Raw genomic sequence first — 21,461 nt, 5'->3', positions numbered from 1 at the left:
TCTCTCTCTCTCTCTCTCTCTCTCTCTCTATATATATATATATATATGAATGATATGAGATATATCATAGCTCTCTCTCTCTCTCTCTCTCTCTCTCTCTCTCTCTCTCTCTCTATATATATATATATATATATGATACGATATATGGTTATGATAGATATATATATATAGAGAGAGAGAGAGAGGCTGTGCAGTGGACAGGAAATTGAGGAGTGGGAAAAATACATCCTACCTTTTAGACCCTTGGGAGAGGACAGCAGGAAGCAGAGCTAAAGTGAACTCTACACATTATCAGAAAGGCAAAAATTCTCTGGTGTGAGACAGCCACCAGAGAGAACGTGCACATGGACAAAACATCTCAAATATCAGAGCTTGGAACTGAAGGAGCAAGATGCACAAATTAATGCCTTGGAGACACTGAATGAACAGAAAGGTGCAGGAAGTCACCCAGGTACTCAAAAGCTGGTATAGGGAGTACAAAGCCTGGCTTTTCTTCCTTTTCTTTTGCATTTATGGTAACTAATTGTTCACAATGAAGCTTGTTTCAGTTACTGGGAGCACATACCTGTTTCATTCAGATTTTGAAGTAAGCAAGTCATTTTTTCCCACACACCTGGACACCCTGCAGCATGCTTACAGAGGGGTGCTGATGTGGCCTGGAGTTTTGTTTTCTTTACCTTCTAATAACTCTTTGACCTTCTAATAACACAATCCAACTTTGACTCTTTGAATGACGAAGGATCAGCCAACTGCAAATGCTATGAAGTGGTAGATTCAAATTAGCTAGCTCTACTGGTTCCCCTTTACCTCACAGCCTGGGAGGTTTCCCTTTTGTGGTTTAAATTCCCCAGCTCTATAATGAAATACTGTGGTGGTGTTTGGAAGTTAGTGTGTGCAAAGGAACGGAGGCACTGCATCTACCTTTCTTATTATTTGCATTCCCATGGTGCCTAAGTTACGTCTACCTTGGCTCCATATTATTTTTGAGTCTGCAGCCAAAAATAAACCCTATCAACTCATGCTTCAAACCTGAAAATGTGGTAGTGAGGACACTCCAGAGACACTGTCATTGCTGCTGCTCCAGAAGCAGAGATCTTGAAAGCAGTGTTGAAGGGCACTCTTAGACCATCTTCAGCACTGCATTTCTGAGCTGGGAGTGCTTGGGTCTTACTTTTCACTGACAGCCTGAGTAGACATACCTTAGCAGGCCTAGTCATGCACTACGACCTTAGCAGACTAGGTGCTTTACAAACAAGGAACAAAAAGACAATTCCTGTCCCCAACAGCTTTCAGCCTAAGTACAAGGTAAGAGACCATGGATACAAACAGACAGGGAGCATAAGTACACAATAAGATAATATAGGACAGCTTGATAGACAGATGCCTTGGTACACCCACAGGCTAGCAACTGCCAAGTTAAAATTTGACAGCTGACATTCTTTCTGACCTGCCTGGTACCCTGCTGCTACAGGAGAAAGCAACATTTGATTTTTGGCTTGCTTGCATTAAAAAAAAAACCAGGGCCATGGAAACAGCAGAGCAAAGTTATTTATTTGCTGGCTAAAATCAAGAGGTACAAAGGTGTGGGAAAGGTCCTGGTATTTTGTAAACAATGGCTAATCACATTGCTTCAAATTTTTGTTTTAAATGTCCCAAATTAACTCATGGGTTGGGAAGGATGGTTCTCATTTCACTCGACCTGGTTTACCTGGATCAGACATACATGGAGAAGATGATTTTTTTGGAGTCGGTACATGCAACTAGCATGTAGCAATAAACTCTGAGCAGTTTGTGCCAGTGTTTATTGCTCCCAGGTGCAGCATTTACACATGTGCCTAGGACTGCAGCATGTTGAGCTGAGGTGGAGCATCCCCAGCCACTAGCAGGAGGCCTGGGTGGTCAGCTTGCTAGCCCGGAGCTGCTCTGCCCTGGCTCAACGTGCTGTGGAGGGGTTGGCTGAGGCATGAGGGAAGGCAGCCCGGCACTGTAGCATCCTCGTGCCCCAGCCAGCCCCAGTCACCGTCTGCATATGCGGACACTAAATAATTCTGCCATAGGATAGTACTTGTCCTGGACAGTACTATCTTACAGCAGAGTTAATTAATTTACTGCACCCGAATAGGGGTGCATGTGTAGATGGTGATGGTTTTCTGTGAGGCTAATTACTGTAGTCAACTCCACAGTAAAGCACAGGTGTAGATGCACACAGTGGGTATGTCTACACATGCATTAATGCACTGTTGCTACTGCACATTAAGTTTCGTGCCTCTAATATAAGGTGTTAACTAAATGCACAGTAGCTGGTGCTACTGCACAGTATCAAAGACACATGGTCTTTTTGTATGCTTAATGTGCAGTAGACTAATTCTACTGCACATTGGCACATTAGCATGGCTTTGGCCATGACATCCTAAAGCCAATTCTACTCCGCATTAATTATCTTGTGTAGACATGCCTACTGGGTGCATCTACACATGTGCTTTACTGCAGAGTTGAATGGGGAAATGGGCCTGACTTTGCTCTTACTTACACCAATATAAATTAGAAATAATACTGAAATTACCCTAGGCGAGATCCAGTGCAAGTGAGAGCAGAATCAGGCCCTGTTTTATAATGCAAGAACTTTCTGAACTCTGTAGTTTTATCTTGTTCTCTTGTGGTACCCATTACATTTATTCATAGAAAGATGTACAGAGATGGGAAAAGGGACATGACGTATCCTACCTGACTAGGACCTCTGCTATGCACTTCATCTTACAAATGAAAGGATTTTCTGAAAATGTGTAAGGCACTATAAATGAACCATGTTTCCAGTAGAATTAACGCTTGATCTTTCTGAGCCTATTTTAGTAGAGAAGAATTGATTTCTCCTGTACCATGGGATACTGAATTATTTTAAATTCATAACTATAACATTATTACTGACTAAATGCAGTGTGGATCAATCAAGTTTTGCAGGGTATTTTCAGATAATTGTCTCAAAACATTATTCCCACTGCTGCCTAGGTTATGATGCTGCAACTACAATAACAGTCTTCTGATTTGTGTTTGTTTTAATATACAATATTTGGGACTTTTCCATGCACATTATATATATAAATACCATTAAAATTGTGTGTTTATGCAGTGTTTAAAATTCCACCTTTTTGAAGGCCCTTTCCAAATTGTGATGGTATCTTGTTTGGGCACATTCCACTTTGGTTATTTGTATCCTTAATGAAGTGTCCAGATGTCCTGAGCCAAAAAAATGGCTCATTTTGGCTTGGAAGATTTCCAAACCTGACACTAGACCAAGGCATGAACGATGCCAACTAATAAGGCCAGTTCTTGCTAGCCTTTACTTGAAAGACCACAAAGTTGAGTAGGAATATAGCTGGGAGTCTGTTTAGGGATACTTTAAAGTGTTTGCAACAATAATAATGTAACTGGGTGTGGAGAAGGTTTGGGAGCGGGTGGTAAAAGTAGCTACTACCTCAGCAACCGCTGCCATTGGCACTGTGGCAGCTGGTGTTCCCCAGTGCTATATCTCTGGCCTGTAGTGGAATATAACCATGTGTCTTTGACAAAACCAAATCTGAAAGTATAATAGCTTCTTCAAAACTATTGGTCTACTTCAGGGGTGGCCAGAGTTACTCCCCAGTGAGAGCCACATCTGATCCTCCACCAAAGTTCAAGAGCCAGGAGGCGGCGGGAAGGAAGGGATGCTGAGTGACTTGGAGTGAGAGTTCATCAACCTCCTCTGCACACCCACCCTGCGATGGGCACTGGCCGCAGGATCGGGCTCCTGCCGCTGCAGCACCAAGCCACTTCGGTTTTCCTTGTGGGGAGTGTGCTCCGGGGTAAGTGGTGTGGCTACAGACCACTTACCGGGCTGCCGGTAAGTGGTCCCGGCAGCCCGGCACCTGAGCTGGCAGTCTTATGGGGGAGAAGAGGAGAGAGAAGGGTGGGCCCGGGGGGGCGCTCCCCATGGGGAAAGTCAGAGCAGTGGAAGGTGTTGGGCTGCACTGTCTCCTGGAGCTGCCTTGGGGAGAAGTGGGTGGGACTTTGGCCAATTTCCAGACAGCCGCAAGTACTGTGCCACGGTTTGGCAACCTCCCGTCTATTTTGTTACCATGTGGCCTGGGACTCCTACATCCTCAAAGAACAGGCTGCTGGCACTATGAAATCAAAAGGACAGATTGTTTTGTAACTAGTCTGAATAGTCATCTGAAGAGCCTCCATGATCTATCCTGGAGAGTATTTGCTATTGCCATCACTTTTTTATTCTAGACAGTTCCATCACCTAGGATGCAGAATGACCTGGGTAACTAGGAGAAATGGTCTGCAGTCAAATCAGGTGAGATTCAACAAGGACAAATACAAAGTCCTGCACTTGGGGTAAAATAACTGCATATTAAAAAAAAAGCCAACAGCATACTGAGTTGTATTCATGGGAGTGTCACTTAGAAATCAAGGAAAGTAATTCTTTTACTCTATTCAGCACTTGTGAGGCCTCACCTGGAGTACTGTGTCCTGTTTCAAGGATGTAGACTGTTTGAAAACACTCTAGCACAGAGCAATGAAAGTGATTAGGGGCCTGGGAAGCAAGACTTACAAGGAAAAGCTAAAAGAACAAGGATTATTTAGTTTGGAGAAGAGAAGACTGGGGGAGGAAGGGAAGGGGAGGGTATCCCCTTCAAATACCTGAAGGGGATACAGAGAGGATGAAAATGGGCTTGTCTCTGTGGCTGTAGGGGATGGGACTAGGACAGTGGCCTCAAGATGCAGCAAAGGCGATTTAGATTAGTGATTAGAAGGAACTTTCTGACCATGAGGGTGGTCAAGAGTGGGAACAGGCTATCTAGAGAATCTAGCTCTCCTTAGATTCCCCAAAACATTACTGGCCAGAAGCTCTCAGAAAGAATTTCCAGATGTCATAGTGCCCAGAATTTTTATAAATGTGCACACATACCAGCCTAGATCATATATTATACCCCAGGGAATTATGCACAGAAAAATTCAAAATTATGCAGGATAATTTTTTTTTTTTTTTTACAAATTAAACTAAATACAAAAATTTTTTAACCTTCTTTAGAAATATACGCAGGTACTTGCGTGTGTAGGGGTGTGGGTTGGTTGTGTGTGTGCAGGAGTTTGTGAAGGTATGGGGGTGTGGGTGTATGGTGGGGCTGTCAGGGGGTTGTGAAGGGGTCTGTGGGGTTTGTGGGTGGGTATGGGTATGAGAGTGCGTGGACTTTGGGGGGAAGTGTGTGGGATTTATGGGTGGGTATGGGCTTCCCTGCCACATGCCTGCTACCGTGCACAACAGCCCCTGCTGCCACACCCCCCCTGCACAGCCCCTGCCACCGGCAGTTTCTTGGGGTGCTCCTGGCTACAGCAGGCAGATCCCCCAGTGGTGTGCAGCTCCAGCAAATCCCGGGGGTTGCATGCAGTGGCATGGAGCCAGCCCAGTTCAGCTTGCTGGTGGCCAGAATGGGCTGGCTCCATGCCAGCATGTGGGGCTTGCAGCACTGCAGGTGGGAACTATATGCAGCCCCAGGCACTCAGCTGTAGCTGCACACTGGCAGGGGCTCTGCCTACCCTGCCCAGGAGCGCCCCAATGGCCTGTGACTGGCTGCTGCTGCTGGTGGGCTGTGCACCATAGGGTGGGGGGCATGAAGTGGGGGGCCCACACACCCACAGACCCCACAAACCCCATGCCTACCCCTGCCCCCCTTCTGCAGGCAGGAGCTGCCCTTTCCATTCACTAGCTACACCGAGGGAATTATGTGGTATTATGCAATTATGTACAGCCATACATTTTACGTGCCAAATTATGCATGTGCAATTCCCTGGGATGTAACATATAGCCGCTATATAGATGATCTAGGCTGGTATCTTTCTTCCTCCCTTCCTGCACCCTCAGACATTCGCTTTGCTGTGTACCTTTTTATATTTGTTTGTAATTTTGGACACAGCAAGATAAAAGCTGTGGATTTTTTTCTCTATATATAGATTACCTAATCCAGTATTGTGTGCTGTATAAAAGGTGAACAACACTTCACAGATCGTGTCCACAGGGGCTCAGAATCAAGTGCCATTTTCCCCATGTGTGCCTTTCTTTAAATTTTCTTCTGAAATGTATTTATGGTGTGCTCTAAGGAATTTTTAAATAGGTTAATGAAAAAAAAGAAATAACTATTATGACAGGTGAACAGAAAAAGAAAGTAGTATTTGAAATGTGAAGGAACCCATTTAACAAACTCATACAAATCTGAATTATAATCTGAAGGTACTTCCTGCTGTTTCAATAATGATAATTTGATTTAAGTAACATCTCCTCCTTAAGGTTTGGAGTTTATTTAGCCCAGGATTCAAACACTGATTTAGCCAGAAGCTCTACTATTTGGCTGTTTCACGGGATTTAAAACAATTGCACTGAGAATGATTTGGCAGTCTTACTTGTGGGTTAAAGAATCCTGTCATCCAGAACTGATTTGGTCGACCATCCAGCAGCCAACTGCTAAACTGCTGGTTTCTTTCGAGAAGCTCAGTAAACCAAAACCCTAAAGTTGCGGACTCCCAAGAAATTTTGAACCACAGCTTTGGAATTCTGGCATCATACATATTATCCAGTGCATCACGCAAATCTTCTGACATAATAATGGTTCCTGAAACACAAATAAAAAATTCAGAATGAGACTTACCCTGGCTTTCAAAAGAAATTTAAACTTATAAACAATATTCTGAAACCAAAGGAACTTCTTCTGTTTTTCCTAATTACAAAACTCTTAAAATGGAGTCTTGTGTTTCCACAGAGCAAATATCTGCAACAGGACTCAAGCCATGGCTAATAATGACCAAATCACGTTTATTATATTATGAGTACAAATCATGATTTTTTTTCTGACAAGTTTTTTTTTCCCTCATTGATATTCATACCTGTGCTTGGAAATCTGAATAATTACAAAAATAGTTTAATGTCCACCTTTTGTATAATATAATTGATACACATATTCTATATGTCACCTATATTTTCAGTACGTATTGACAGCTAAGAATCCATTCACTGCAATTTATTGTTATTGATAATGTTTCCATGCATTTTCATTATCAAGAGTCCCCAGCACTGTAATATTAGCTGAATGTGGGATACAGGCAAGAATTTTTCTTTTCCAAGTGACAAAACACACACATGTTCTACATACAGTACAATGGCCTGCATTAAAAATGGCACTCATTGCTTATATCATGCTTCATCAGTGCCAGCACATCAAGCAAGTCAAGCTGTTTGACATCAAAGAACAAACAGTTCCATGAAAAACCTGGCATACACCAACTCCCAGAAAGACAAGATCATTACTTAGGGTAATTTCAATGCTCATATTGAATCAAACCATCTAACTGGGTAGGTATTATTAGTAAACATGGCTTTGGAAAATGCAACCACAATGGTCTTTATTCCTAATGAACTGTGCCACACATAACTTTATAATTACAAACAACTGGGTTGTTTATTTTTTAAAATAAGAACTGAGCTTCACAGATCTTTCCTGCTCCAAACACTGGCATTTGACTGATTACTTCACTGTCAAGAAAGATGCTGCTTAATCCATTGCATTATCCACGCAAGGCTCCACATTTGTATCAAGCCACCTACAAGACTTCAAGGGAAAATGCCTCTGAAGAAATAATATATCAAAAGATTGAAGTGTGATACTGTAAAGCAAGAGCTACAGAAGGCAGTAGAATTGCAGCTAAATATTAGTATTAAAACTTCTGGCAACACGGAAGCTGATTGCAGGTGCTTCAAGGAGTCTGCTCACACAACTGTTGTGAACATTCTAGGAATGGTGTTCTATTCTTTTCTGGCCATATAAGTTGCCATTTTGGACACCTAGGCTAGGGACAGACATTACACATAAACCGAGTGAAGTGATAAGAAACTGATTTAAACCTATAACAGAACAGACGTTCAGCGCACATGAACCAGTTTCAAAATGGCTGAACCTGGTTTAAGATAAACCTGGTTGAATGTAGTATCAGACTTAACTGATTTGGGTCAAGCCAGTTTATAGAATGTCTGTCCCAGACCCCTTCCTGGTTGAAGTTAAGCCAGAGTCCCCCAGGATCCCACATGCTTTGCAGCCCAGGGCTGCAAAGAACAGGTTGGACCCACCTCTCTCTTCCCTGGCCAGAGCTCCCGGGAAGACTTCAGGCCCAGCAGAATCTGCTTGGTTTCCCTCACTGCTCAAGCCACGATTCCCCCCTCCCTCCTATCTCTCACAGCCCAGACCCAAGCCCCATGGACCCTAGTCATATGGTATGCTTGCTAATGCTGAGAGGTGTGTGTGTGTATCTCCAATTTCACTGGGACAAGACAAAGGCAGACAGAACAGTGTCTACTTAGGGCGTTTTGAAGCTAATCAAGAGGTCAGCTGGTAATGTCCCTCCTTGGAACAAGCTGTTTAAAAAGAGCCTGAACTAATTAATGAGAGAAGCTTTTGTTTTGGTGACAGGCTGATAAACACTGTGGTTTTATCAGCCCCTCCTGCTGGTTTGCAGCCCTGTCAGGTTTGCAGACAGGGAGAGGGAGACTGAAAAGCTTGATATTATCAACAGATGCATTCACTGCACACCCCGCTTTGCCTCACGGTGCTAGCCAGGGCCTGGGGTTCGGCAACACTCCTGCCCCTTGAGCAGTGAGCCAGGGAAAAGCCTGAGATGGTGAAGGCTAGGGTGGGGGTTTAAACCTCTCCCTAATCAGGGCATCCTGCCAGGGCCTGGCCACCCCTCCCCTCCCCTCCAGCTCAGCATTGTGAAAAGGAAGGGATGGCTGTTCTAGCAACTTCTCCCCATACCATGGCTTCTAGCCTGAGCCACTGCAGGCCATTTAGGTGACTGGGAAAGAATAGCATGCTACTAGGGATGTCCAGAAACATGAAGACTGGTTCAGTGAGAATGCTACGGGTACAAAGCAATCATTTGAGAAACATCATTAATATTCAACTTAGATAACTGACAAAACATCAGCACTAAAAAATGCACTTTTCATAATATGCATAACACTCCAATCTAAACTGAGAGCTATGCATGATACCTGGCAAAGCAAAAGAGCAAATGAGTTACAGTCATACATTGACTGAAGTGATACAAGGAAGTTCTATGGTGGTTTTAAAACAGTGAATAAGCCTCATCCAGGTTTCATAGTTTCACTGTTTCTAGGGTTGGAAGGGACCTGAGCAGATCATTGAGTCTGACCCCCTGCCATGGCAGGAAAGAGTACTGGGGTCAAACGACCCCAACAAGGTGTACACCTAGCCTCCTCTTAAAGACCCTCAGGGTAGGAGCCAGCACCACTTCTCTTGGAAGTTGGTTCCAGATCCTAGTGTTTCCATCCTTGTTATGAAATTTAATGGAAACGCCCTCCTGACTGAAAAGAACTAAATCTAGAACCTGCTCTTTGTGGAATCCATCATCAGGGATGTGGCCACTGATCAACTCCCTCAGCAGCATACCATCAATTAAATTCTGGCCAATTGATCTATCACTTTAAAGACTGTAAAGGCAATCATACTGATCTAAAGTAGCAAAAAACCTGGCTCTCATGCTATTCCATCTGAAATCTATATAACTGATAAGATTACTTAATCTAGTGTCTCACAGGACATGTGTACATCACCTCTGTGATGAGACTACAGCTCAAAACTGAGCCCCACCAACCTGCTCCTGCTGCTGCACTGCATGCTCCAAACCCAGAATGGAGGTTCTGCAGACCCTTGAGGGACATCCCCTGCCACCACTCTCAAGGTTGATAGAGACACTGATTTCAAGAATGGTGCTGGGGACTGCCCCTAGAGCAACCTCACCACATCAGTTTCAGGTTTAGAGTCTGGAAGGTGGGAAGGGGTGGGTGGGTTTTTGGGTTTGACGGTAATCTCAAGACACTGCACAGGAGATGTCCACAGTGCTATTTTGGGTGATATGGCATAGTGGAGCAATCTGCCAAAGTACAAAAGTACTTCTATTTTTCATATATAAAGTATTATATATGAATAATACACACACACACACAAACCCCCCTCAAGATCGCAGAAAGCAACTAACAGCATGGGGAATATGTATATGAGTAATAGAAGTATCTTTGCACTTTTGCAGATTGCTTCATATAGGTTGCTGCCAGTTCAGGCATGTATATAAGCATCCATGCAAATGAGGCCACACATTTATATAATGTGCATATGTGACCATTGCCAGGGCATTTCATTATACACATAATGTTCTGTTTATATATAAGATTCCCTGACAATAGTTACATATGCACCTATATAGATATACGGGCCTGTGTTCATGGATGATTATGTATGTACCCAAACTAGCAGCAATGAAATATGATGAAGTATGAGTGAGACACCTCTCATCATTATTTACGTGTATGTGCATGCATGTGTGAGCATTATGAGAGAATCGCCTTACTAATGGTTGCTGGCAAGATCCTTGCAAGCACCATACTTAGCTTCTTCACTTGCCATACTACAGAGAAATTTTGCCCACCAGTAAATAAGGATCAAGGCAAAAATATCCAACCTTTGTTGTACAGCAAATGGAAGAGAAATAAAAAGATCAGAATATTGATTTAATCTGTGTCTTTGCTGATTTTACAAAGGCATTTGACACAATCAGCAGAAAAGGCTTGTGGAAATTTCTAATATTGGAAAAACTAGGTGTCCTGACATATACATTGTAATGGTTAGACAATGGTTAGACAAATTCATGATCGGATGATGGCATGAGTAATGGAAAGTGGGACTATCTCCATGCCATTTCTAGTAGCAAACATATAAGAAGACTGTGTCCTTGTACCCATACTATTTAGTGTCTTGTTTGTTCACACACTGCTAGTTGTTTTCTGTGGTCTTGATATAACTATCCGGACTAGATTCAGAACTGATGCATAGCTATTTAATCCCTGATGTCTGTGAATGAAAACAAGCTTGCACACACACAAGCTTGTTTTCACTGGGTGATGACTGTGCCCCAGTTGCTCATTCTCAGGAAGATATGCATTGCAGCTACATGCTCACATGTTGGACTGATTATTAGTTTTAAAAAGTCAGAGGTTATATATCAGCCTGTGTCTGGTAAACCCTACATACCACCAATCAATGGCATATGCTTCAAGCTACAGGCGAATTCATCCATCTGGGTCATGCTCCCACAAAGTTCATTCAATGATGAAGTTTCCAACAGAATCACTACAGCACAGACAGACTTCAAAAGATTACATGAACATTTAAGAGATAGAGAGGTATAAATTGTAGACAAAATTAAAAAATTCTAGAATCATGTGAAGCATGAACAACCTACAGCTATAATGTCAAGCTACTGAAACATTTCCATCTAAAGCAGCTAGGAAAACTAATGAAAAAGAAGGCATAAGAGAATTCCAAATACGAGAGTCCTCCAGAGAGTAAATATATGTCAGATATACTATGATTATGAAGGTATAACTGAGAGGCTGGACAAATGTACACTCAGAGTGGCTTTAAAAAAGGAGGACAAACTTCTGGTCACACTGTGACTATAGCAGAACAAGTATAGCAAAAACATTCCAACTTTTACATTGCTTTAACTCTGTCAAAGTTAGGGTGATTTAGCTCACTTGTACCCTATAGTAGGAGTGCTTAATCCCATCTGGCCAACAACTGTGTCATCTGGCCCATGGGACTTCTCGTGGGTCTGGAAGTTTGCAGTTGGGAGAGCAGTGGCACCACTCTTGTGCTGCCAGATTTCTGGACCTGCGGGGAACCCTGACTCTACACACTGAATTAGGCACACCACTGTCCTATACGATCATGAACATGTGCCAGAGCATCACAGCTGATGCATCCTACTGAGCACAAACTCTGTGTCCCTTTTAGAAGCTGCTCCAAGTGCATGCGTGTCTGCAGCTTAAGATGGCCTGGCTGATACAGTATGTCTGATGATAACTAGCTCCCCAAGAAAATCCCTTATGAGCACCTGTACTGTAGGCAATGGAAAAAATACATGCACTGTCTAAGAACAACCTTGAATCAATCCAGTGTTCATGTTTAAAGCTGAGAAATGGTACACATTGGTCCATTATGCCATAAAGAATTGTGAGAACCAATGCATCAGACATGCAGTGCACAAGTGACAAAGCCAAAAGTCTGGGCATCAGGGTGAACCCACCCAGTCTATAAGATCCACTCTCGTGTCATCTGTAACCATATTATAATAAGCTGAGGCACAGCTGGAGCAGATTCTGTCCCAGGCCCAGTCTCCAGATGGCGGTAATCAAGCTCAGTGATCTCTCAGGAAGAGGCCCCATTCACAGTGCCTATATAAGCTCAGAGCAGACAGTAAAGAGGTGTCAGGACAATAGACCATCTTGTACTTCTGGCTTGCCTGGAACTTCAAAACCTGACTCTGCACTCACTTTGCAAGGTTACACAGCTGGCTAGAAGAACTTCAAGACAACACTATCTGCTATCTTTGTACTCTCTTTACTTTTGCTTCAAATTCCCATGGCCAGGTACTCTGGGACAGGAAAAGGTAGTGGGCCCTCTTAACACCCCCTTAACTGGGTTGGGGTTCAATTTTCTAGGCCCTGATAGTGTTGGGATCTATGGGTATACTTTCCCTGGGGGACCTTTCAGTGGGCTTCTCCCTTGTCCACTGCCAGCTGCTTTAGAGACCGGCTAAGCCATCCAAGGGGGACATGCTGAAGCCTCCCAACTAAAAGAATAGTCTCTCCTTCATTTACATGATATGAAGACACACAAAGGAAACCATGTGGGGTAGGTAGTGTTGTGTTACACATGGTAACACTATTAAAATAACCCTGCATGGTGACTCACAATTGCTGCTGAACATAAGGCACTCAGACTTCTGGTCAGGACATGAAGCAAACCCAACAGAAGGATGGTAGAAGCTGAGAAGATGTTCTCACTTTCCTGGCCCTGGCTACAACTTTGCATTAATAAGCTTAGTGAGTAGGAGTCAGCTTTGGCAGCAGGGATACAGCACTTAAATTTTAGCACCCTAGCAGACCATGGGCCATCTGTAGTATTGTTATACTGTACATTCATGCAGATGACATGCTTTGATAAAAATAAAAATTGTGCATTGAAACTAAATTTATTACAAAATGAGAGCAATATAAGCGAATATCCTGCAGAATGTATGCACACCCAAACAACACTGTGATGGATACCTTAAAAATACGTCAGAGACATATGATTTATGAGTGAATATACTTCTACTACCTAAAAAAATCAGAGGGCAGGTATCCATAAAGGGACTGACTGAATAGCCTATTACTGTATAGTGTCAAGCTATAATGTTCCATGAACCTCACTTGCCTGTTTTTAACTAACTTATTTTGGGATTTTATGTGGTGGTGTTCCCTTTCTTGGGTGCAACAAAACCCATATGAAGTTGACAGACTAAAGGTCAGGCCATTTAAAGACTTTGGGAAATTTTTATGTTTCTAAAATAACATGAACTGTATGCTACTCTCTTGCACACAGATTAAAGCTTTTAAAAATAGGTTTCCTCTTCCCTGTTGCCCTGAGTTAATACCATCTCATTCTCAAAGCGTGTCCAAATTCATTGAAGTGCTGAACAGAGACTACTGTAGGTGTTCAATTTAATAGCAGAGGTTTGTTACTAATTCAAATAATTATGTCAAGCAGCTACAAAACTACATTTTAAAACATTTAAATTATTGCGAGGATCTTAATTTAGAATGACTCATAACCGTATGAATGTTTTCTTCAGATGTTATTAGCACTTCTATTATTTTTAAGCAGTAGCCTCTTGTTACTATTTGGTCTACCTAACCCACATACTGAGGTGGATCTGAATAACTCTGATTACAGAAAGGTTTGGATATAGATCTGTAACTTGATTTCTCTCATTTGGGAAGGTCTGTATTCAGGCCAGAGATGTAAAAATCATATCCAGATGTTAGGTATCTTACATATTGTTGCAGACAACTGTTGCACTTAGAGCCTGATTCTCTTTTCAGTTGCATAGATATAAATCAGGAATAACAGCCAAAGAAATTAGACAGGGATAAAACCAGCATGAGGAGAGAGTTAAGCCTCTCATTTCCATAATCATATATTGCTGCCAAGTAATAGGGACTGTGCCTTTCCCACACAGAGGGTGCATCTACACAAGATGCTAAAAGCGCAGGAGACTAATTCTACTGTACGTTAGTGCTTCACAGCGAAAGCCAAGCTAAGGCACTAAGGCACAACAGAATTAGTCGACTGTGCATTAGTGTCACACAAAAGATGTGTGCCAGTGCTATTGTGCAGTAGCACCAATTATAGCACTTTAAGTTAGTACCTGTTATTACAGGTACTAAACTTCATGCGCCATCATTATGGCACATTAATGTACATGTAGACATGCCCAGACGGTCTGTGTGAGGTGTTGTGAAGACCATGCTATTCCTATGCATAGCTGGTAATAAAGCTCTTGCTTTATAGAGTTCTTGCAAACACTTCCAGCACTAAGTAACCACACAGTTACTACACGGTCAACTTTTTCTACTCTCTCTCAAGTTCACAACTCAAGTAAGAGGCCTGACTATCTGACATTGTTTCTGGATCCTACTGCCCTTTAATAGGTGCTCTGGGCCCCTAGTTTACCAGCCCAGCAACTCCATGTGAGCCCTCTTCCTCCTGGAGCCTATGGGGACTGCTGATTAAAGCAACTCAAAAACAGTTTCTTCAAACACAAGCCTTATTTATTCACCCAACAGCAAAGAGAAGGCAGTAGAAAGATGCAAACAAGAAGCCTAAATAATATTTCCCCTTAACCTAAATTTTAATATCTTCTGCAAACCTTATTTCCAGTCCAGTCACCTCCATTTCTAGGTTTGCAAAAGTAATCTGTATGCTCTTTGGGTATCTCCTTGCATCTTTGTCAGTACAATTTTCTGAGCAGCCGCTGGCAAGTTACTGAACACCCTTTCTTGTTTTAGACCCTAGGTCCTTTAATAGCGTACTATCCCAAATGATGCAAGACGTCAACATGAGAAAAGGGAACTGAAAGAATCTGGCTGGACCCAGGCGGTGGCATTTCACAATTTATAGCTCCCTCCAGTCCAGATCAATCTCTCAAGGACTTTTGGGATTCTTCTAGACAGTAACTTGTCTTTGTCGTAATTTTTTGTTCTTTTTGTTTCTTCCCTAATGGACTCTATTGATTTAATTCCTTGTAGTCAGGTAACATCAGGCAACCTAAGGTGAATATGATATATGTAAAAAATAATACACATAGGGTAGAATTCCATTTCACCTAGGTCCTGCATTACAGGAACAGGGAGACATGCGCTATTATGGAGGGAGATCCTACTCCTAAAATGGGGCACAGAATTGCTCCTATGCTTTAGTTAGGTAACTCAGTATCAAACTTCAGTTTGGTTGACAAGTAGCAGAAACAGAATTCTGCATCATTTTTCAAAATAGCCATATACACTATTCAGTAAGGCCATATACAAAGTAGCTTTGCATATTGTTTGGAAGATTTACCAGCTCAGGAACCAAATCTGTTTACCAACGTATTATCATCAGGACTGGTAATAAAGAGAAAATTAGTACCAATATTTTATTTGCCAACCCAAAAATGAAAAAAAAATCTTATTCCAAGCAAGGCCAGTAGAACTTTGTAAGGACATTCCGTTTAAAAGGATTTAAACCATTTAAAAGTTGTTTTTGTTTCCCTTGGTTTGTCCTAAGTTTGTAAGGTTTCTTCTGAGCAGTCTTTGATAATCATCACTTTACCTAGTATGCATACGCTTCTTAATAAAGAAAAAATCAACTAATCTAATTTTGAAAAGAACGAGGAACCTGGCTTCATCAGAATCAAGAGAACAGAACAAATTGAGAGTTGCTGAACCAAGCTATTTTTTAGTTCTGAGGTGGCAAGAGACTTTAGACTCTTTTCCCAAAAAAAGTCTAACGAATATAGATTTTCCATTTGCTATAATTCATGACTGCCTTTACTGAAATCCTCCAGACATTTCCAAATAAAATTCTAGGAGAGGACTACTCTGATGTCTCCTTCTGTATCTCCCATACAATCTATGGGATCATCAGTGAGGAAAGAATCTAGGACTTTTCAGCCCCATTGCATGAATCAAATGACCTAAGCACAAATATCATTAGCTTCGGCTGCAGTAGGGCTCTTTTTCATCTTTGTAGCAAGCTGTTAAGAAAAAGCGTTCTGAATTGTCTTCTGTCATGGCCATGTTTATACGTGTAAGCATGATAAGCTCCGTGAGTGTCAGGTTTTCCCAATGTAACATCAGTGTCCAATTATTTGCCTAGTTTGTAGGGATAATCTGAGGACAAACTAAATCGTGTTTGTAAAATGCTATGTGCAGAGTATTACATCACTACATTGAAACTGCAGATGGGAATAGAATTCAGAGCCTCTTTTCCCTCCTTCTTCCAATGTCACGGCATTTTGAGAAGAAAAATGATAGCTTGTATACCCACATACCTCAGGGACTCTTCATGACACTTATTTTTTAATGTAAGCTCCTAGATATTTCAACATGTTGACTGTGCACCTTAGGGTTCATATATGGCACTGATACAATGGTAATGAAACACCTAAAACCAATCTACAAGCCAGCCTCCACCAAATAGAACAACAAAGACTCAAATCAAAGGATGAAATGGCTTTTAATAACATGTCAAGTCCACAACGGAAACCTATGAAAACTAATGAAAAGCACCAGTATTTACCAAGCTCAAACTCTTATTTCAAATTTGGGATTTCCACACCAAGCTTTTTCTGACTTTATATGGAGCCAAAAAAATTAGGAACATATCTAAGAATGTATCACTTTTTGCTCGCCAGTATCCTCATTCGCATTTTCTCAAACTTTTCAAGCTGGCATAAATTTATGATTAAAGAATACCAGCACATTGCTTTTTGATATCCTAAAATTAGGGGTGCCAAAAGTGTAGTTATAATAAGAAGTGTGTTTAAGTCTAGAAGAAATGCTCCGTAATGAACGTCACAGTGACTTTGAAGTCAAAATTTCCATTAATTCTCTTTTGCTTGCTTTCCATTTAGGTCTCATGGCTTACGCTGCAGGTGTTTACACAGTACTTGCACTACTAATATTATAAAGTCTGAAGAACAGCTCAGATTCAGCTAGCTGCAGAAACAAATCTTAATTTATTATAGGTTGTGCAAAAGCTTTTCAGGGGAGGTGTAGTATTCTGAAGTCATATGTTAACAAGAAAAGTATTTTTCTTCTAACAGTTTAAGCACTGTGTAAATAGCTATGCAGATACTGTGATCATATGACACATGAAAGACGTAAGGGATAATAAATCTAAGGCCAACTGCATAGCTTTTATGCATTTTATTTTTCATGAAGTCAGCAGTTCCAAAGGTTTACTATGAAAGCACAAAGTAGTAAGATAAAAGAAATAAATGACAAATGGCTAGAGTTTTATGACAAAAAGTGAATGTGAGAAATATTAATAAAGTAAGTGTAGAGTTTTGTTTATGGAGTACTATGTAGGTAACACAGCATGAGAGAAATCCAAAATAAAAGGCTACATCTATTTTCCTTGCTGGGACTATGATCTCAGTTCTCACTGCTGCCAGCATGTCTCTCTCTGTGCTTACACACTACCTTTGTTTCTGGCGTTACAGAAGCTGCTCGAGGGTCAGGGGAACCCTCAATAAATCCTGTTCCCGTCATTTTGATTTGTGAAAGTGATACTCCAGCTCCCTCAAATCAGCTCCTATTCCTGCTGCTGTACATGGGTACTCGAGGAGTACAGGCCGCAACATCAACAAGACAGCTCATTTTGGGCCTCCTTTCACCAAGCAACCTCTAACATGGTGTGGGAATTGTTTTTTAAAGCAGTTTGCTGAATCTAACATATCACTATAAATGGAAGAGGCCGGTAAAATCACAGCTACACCATTAGTTCCCTCTGCCACAGAAATCTGTCCTCTCACTGAAGCTGAGTAAGGTACGTGCATAGCATACTAACACCCCAAATCACAGTTCTGTCACGAATACAGGGATGAACTTGTAAAGTTTGACTCCATATCTAGACTGGAGTTTCTTTGAAGTTTGGAGCTTCTGGCTCTGTGGAGTTGGTTGACCCGTTTATAGTTACTTTCAAAATGAAATATATACACACTTTAAAACATAATGCTCACGTCCTCTGAAATCAGCATTCCATTTTGAAAACACAGCCTATTTAAACTGCTTAAGAGGACAGCCTTCACTGCTGCTTTCACATTTATATATCATTCCAACTGTGAAATAAATATAGGCAATCAATAAGTAATTAAAACAGTTTTAATAAGCGGAACATAACAGTGAGTATCAAGTGTAGCTACAAATCTAATAATTACAATTTAATCTCAAATTATCCCTTAGGACAAAGGGAGCTAATGCCTGGATCTACACGGGTCATTGGGAGGTAAGTCCCCTCCAAACAGAAAGGTTGCTCAATAAGTGCTGACAACATGAGAAGCATCTGCCCTCTTGAATGCTGCCCAATGGACCCCTCAGGAATAGGGCAACCATACATCCTGTTTTGGCTGGGACAGTCCTGGACTTCATAGGTTGTCCCAGCATCCCAGCTAGTTGACTAAAATGGAAGCAAAAGCCGTAGATTGGTGGCGCTACCTGCCTGCAAGTGCCTGGCCTGGCTCCTCCTGAGCAGCAGCTGGAGACTGGTGGGGGTGGGCTGGACTGAGCACTGCTCCTCCTGCCTGAAGCGGGGATCAGCCAGGGTGGGAGGGCGGGGGGAGGATACTGGGGCCAGGGCTCGAGCACCTATGTGGGATGAGCTGGGATGGCCTCCCACTGCCAACAGCCTCATGCCCTGCCACTATGCCCATTGCTGAGGACTGGGCTGCGTGGTGGTCCCAGGTGGCTGCTGTTGGCAGGAGGGAAGGTGCTGTGTGGATGAGCAATGCAGACTGGCAAAGCCTGGGGGTACCACACAGAGGCCTCTCCCAGTCAGGTCGAACCTCTGCATCCAGGGGATAGAGCCTGGCTGTGGGCCTCTGCATTGTCCTGCTCTTCCATGCCCTGCCATCAGGGCTCCTGGGAGTCATGGGGTCTGTGCATGTGTTTGGGTCCCCTTCCCAGATTTCCTTACCCTGTCCTGGATTTCCTTACCCAGTTCCAGATTTCCTTCAAAATAATATAGTCAACCTACTCAGGAGAGGAGTAGAATGGTCCATGCCCTTTCATGCCACATTGTTTCCAAATGGCTGCATGTCAGCTCCACTCAGGAGTAGCTTGCACTTGTTATTTTCCATTCTATATATTACAGCAAATAAACCAAACCAAAATGTATTTATTCATGTACAAATTACAAAATTAAATGTTCCAACCCTATTAAAAAAAGATCAAACTGAATGACAGTAAAAACATGGGATTCATTCTTATGTATATTAGTTGCCTAAAACAGTAGATTAGCTGAAAGTAACTGCACTAGCAAAACAGGAATACTAAAATAATGGATTCAGGCAAGGAATTCAGACTCAAAGGCCAGGGAAGAGTATGAAACGCCTCAAACCTCAAGGTTGCTTGTAAAGTTTATCTCCCTGCCTTACCTGCTACAGGTCAGGGTGCCTTGTGGTTGTGGCGAGGTTGACTGTGTAGTTTTACCAATGGTAGTACGTTAGACAAGGGATTTCTATAGGGTGGTTTGCATAGGGATGATCCTGCCCCTGGCTGGTGGTTGGACTAGATGACCTCTGAAGATCCCTTGCAGCCCTACTTCTCTATGAAAAGGAAGTTTGAATTAAGCCATTATAACAACGAATGGGTACAATATTGGGAGGAAGGCACAGTTCTGATTCACCCATGAAGTTCAGGTGAGGGTATAGAGTCATAGAGTTTCAGTTTTCACTTTTCTTTTGAACAAAGCAGAACAGCTAAATATTCCTTCCATGCTGCCAAATGAAAGAGTTATAGTATTCACTCTTGACAGAATGAACCTGCTGGGATCTATTAATTCCAATTATTACTTTCATTGCTAAATTTGATTTGAAAGTGATTTTTTACTGTTCTTACCTGACCTCTACCTCAGAAATTATCATATTTAAAAGGCCTGAACACAACCACAGCACAAACTTGATAAGACAGCTGATATCGGACTGTATACACTGAGGAACTGAATATTAAGTGCAAACACACGGTTACTCATCCACATAATAAGTGCAGAGTACTGTATATTCTCAGACTTTAAACATATCAGTCATGCCACTGAAAAGACTGATTTTTACCCTTGGTTATGTATCTGCTCAATTGCTATTGACTTAAAATATGGATTGTTCCCACAAATATCAGGAAATATTTAGCTCAAAATTTACAATAAGAGGGTACCATCTTGTACACTGCATGCTATTAAAGGGTCTGGAATCTAATTAGTTTTGTATGCAATACTCATGAACATTTTTCTAGATTCAGATTATATCCATGATGTTGCTGACGCTTTTATTGTTGCTTTAGTGAACCATGCAAATGAGAGGAAAAAATCCTTTTTGATTCTGACCTTTGAACAAAGGGAAAAAATGCTTCTCTTTATGGAAGCTAACTGCCTTGCTGTTAAGAGATTGAAAACCAGCAATGAAAGTAAGTGCATCACAGGCAGTAATTACTCGTCTAAAGGGGCTCATTTTGAAGTACTCCAGTTCTTTGCCTGTAGGGTAGAATCTGCTGTCTCCGCAAAACTTTGTGCCTCTATTGATCTAGGGCATATCAGAACTGGTCAGATCTAATCAGCAAAATGGAACTTTTTGAGTGTTACTTTAATTTACTGTTAAATCTCCTTAGTTTTGTTTTGTTAGTCTGGAAGTGCAACTTAATATTCTCTTCCAAGATAGCTATTTACATTAGAACAAATAGGAAAAATTGGAATGTGGGAGGAAAGGAACAGAAGGGAACATGAACCATCTATTCCACTGTCTTTATTCTGCCACTGCACATGCCAGCATTCATACCTTCACCTCCTTTCACTCTGACTCACTGTAAGTCCATTTACAATTGCTAGAGCACTCCTTGCTCTAAAATGCTGCAGCCCACTACCTTAATGCTGAGTGACTCCCACATTCTTTTAAGTTTCAATTAAAAATCATCCTCCTTGGTTATAAACATTTTTATCACCTTTTCAAATCTCATCTGAAAAATGTATACAATTTTTATGCAAATCCAACATGACCTTGAATTTAAGATGGCTCCCTAATAATTAGATGCTATATACAGGAAAATTATACATTTGTTATAATTTTCCATGTATAGAAGCTAAATACTGGAGTGTTGCCTTAAATTTGCACCCTGCCAGTTTGCTACAATGGGGAAAGCAGCAGCAGGAGAGTCAGGGTGGGGGGGGGGGGGGGGAGGGGTCCTTTGCCCCCTGCCCCCTCCACTTCTTCCCCTGCAGCTC

General features: G+C 41.8%; 1 protein-coding gene across 1 annotated transcript in view; it reads right to left on the bottom strand.

Annotated features, from left to right (window-relative positions):
- LOC109291939 (dynein heavy chain 5, axonemal-like) overlaps positions 1-21,461 on the bottom strand; it is a 361,945-nt gene that overhangs the window by 26,196 nt on the left and 314,288 nt on the right. Inside the window, exon 74 of the mRNA XM_019509183.1 lies at positions 6,442-6,650. Coding sequence (XP_019364728.1) covers positions 6,442-6,650 — 209 coding nt within the window. The remainder of the gene's footprint in view (positions 1-6,441; positions 6,651-21,461) is intronic.

This window comes from Gavialis gangeticus, unplaced genomic scaffold (assembly GCF_001723915.1).
Source record: "Gavialis gangeticus isolate Ggan-Ray unplaced genomic scaffold, GavGan_comp1, whole genome shotgun sequence".
In the NCBI taxonomy this organism is placed as follows: Eukaryota; Metazoa; Chordata; order Crocodylia; family Gavialidae; genus Gavialis; species Gavialis gangeticus.
This window is presented reverse-complemented; position numbering and strand designations above follow the sequence as displayed.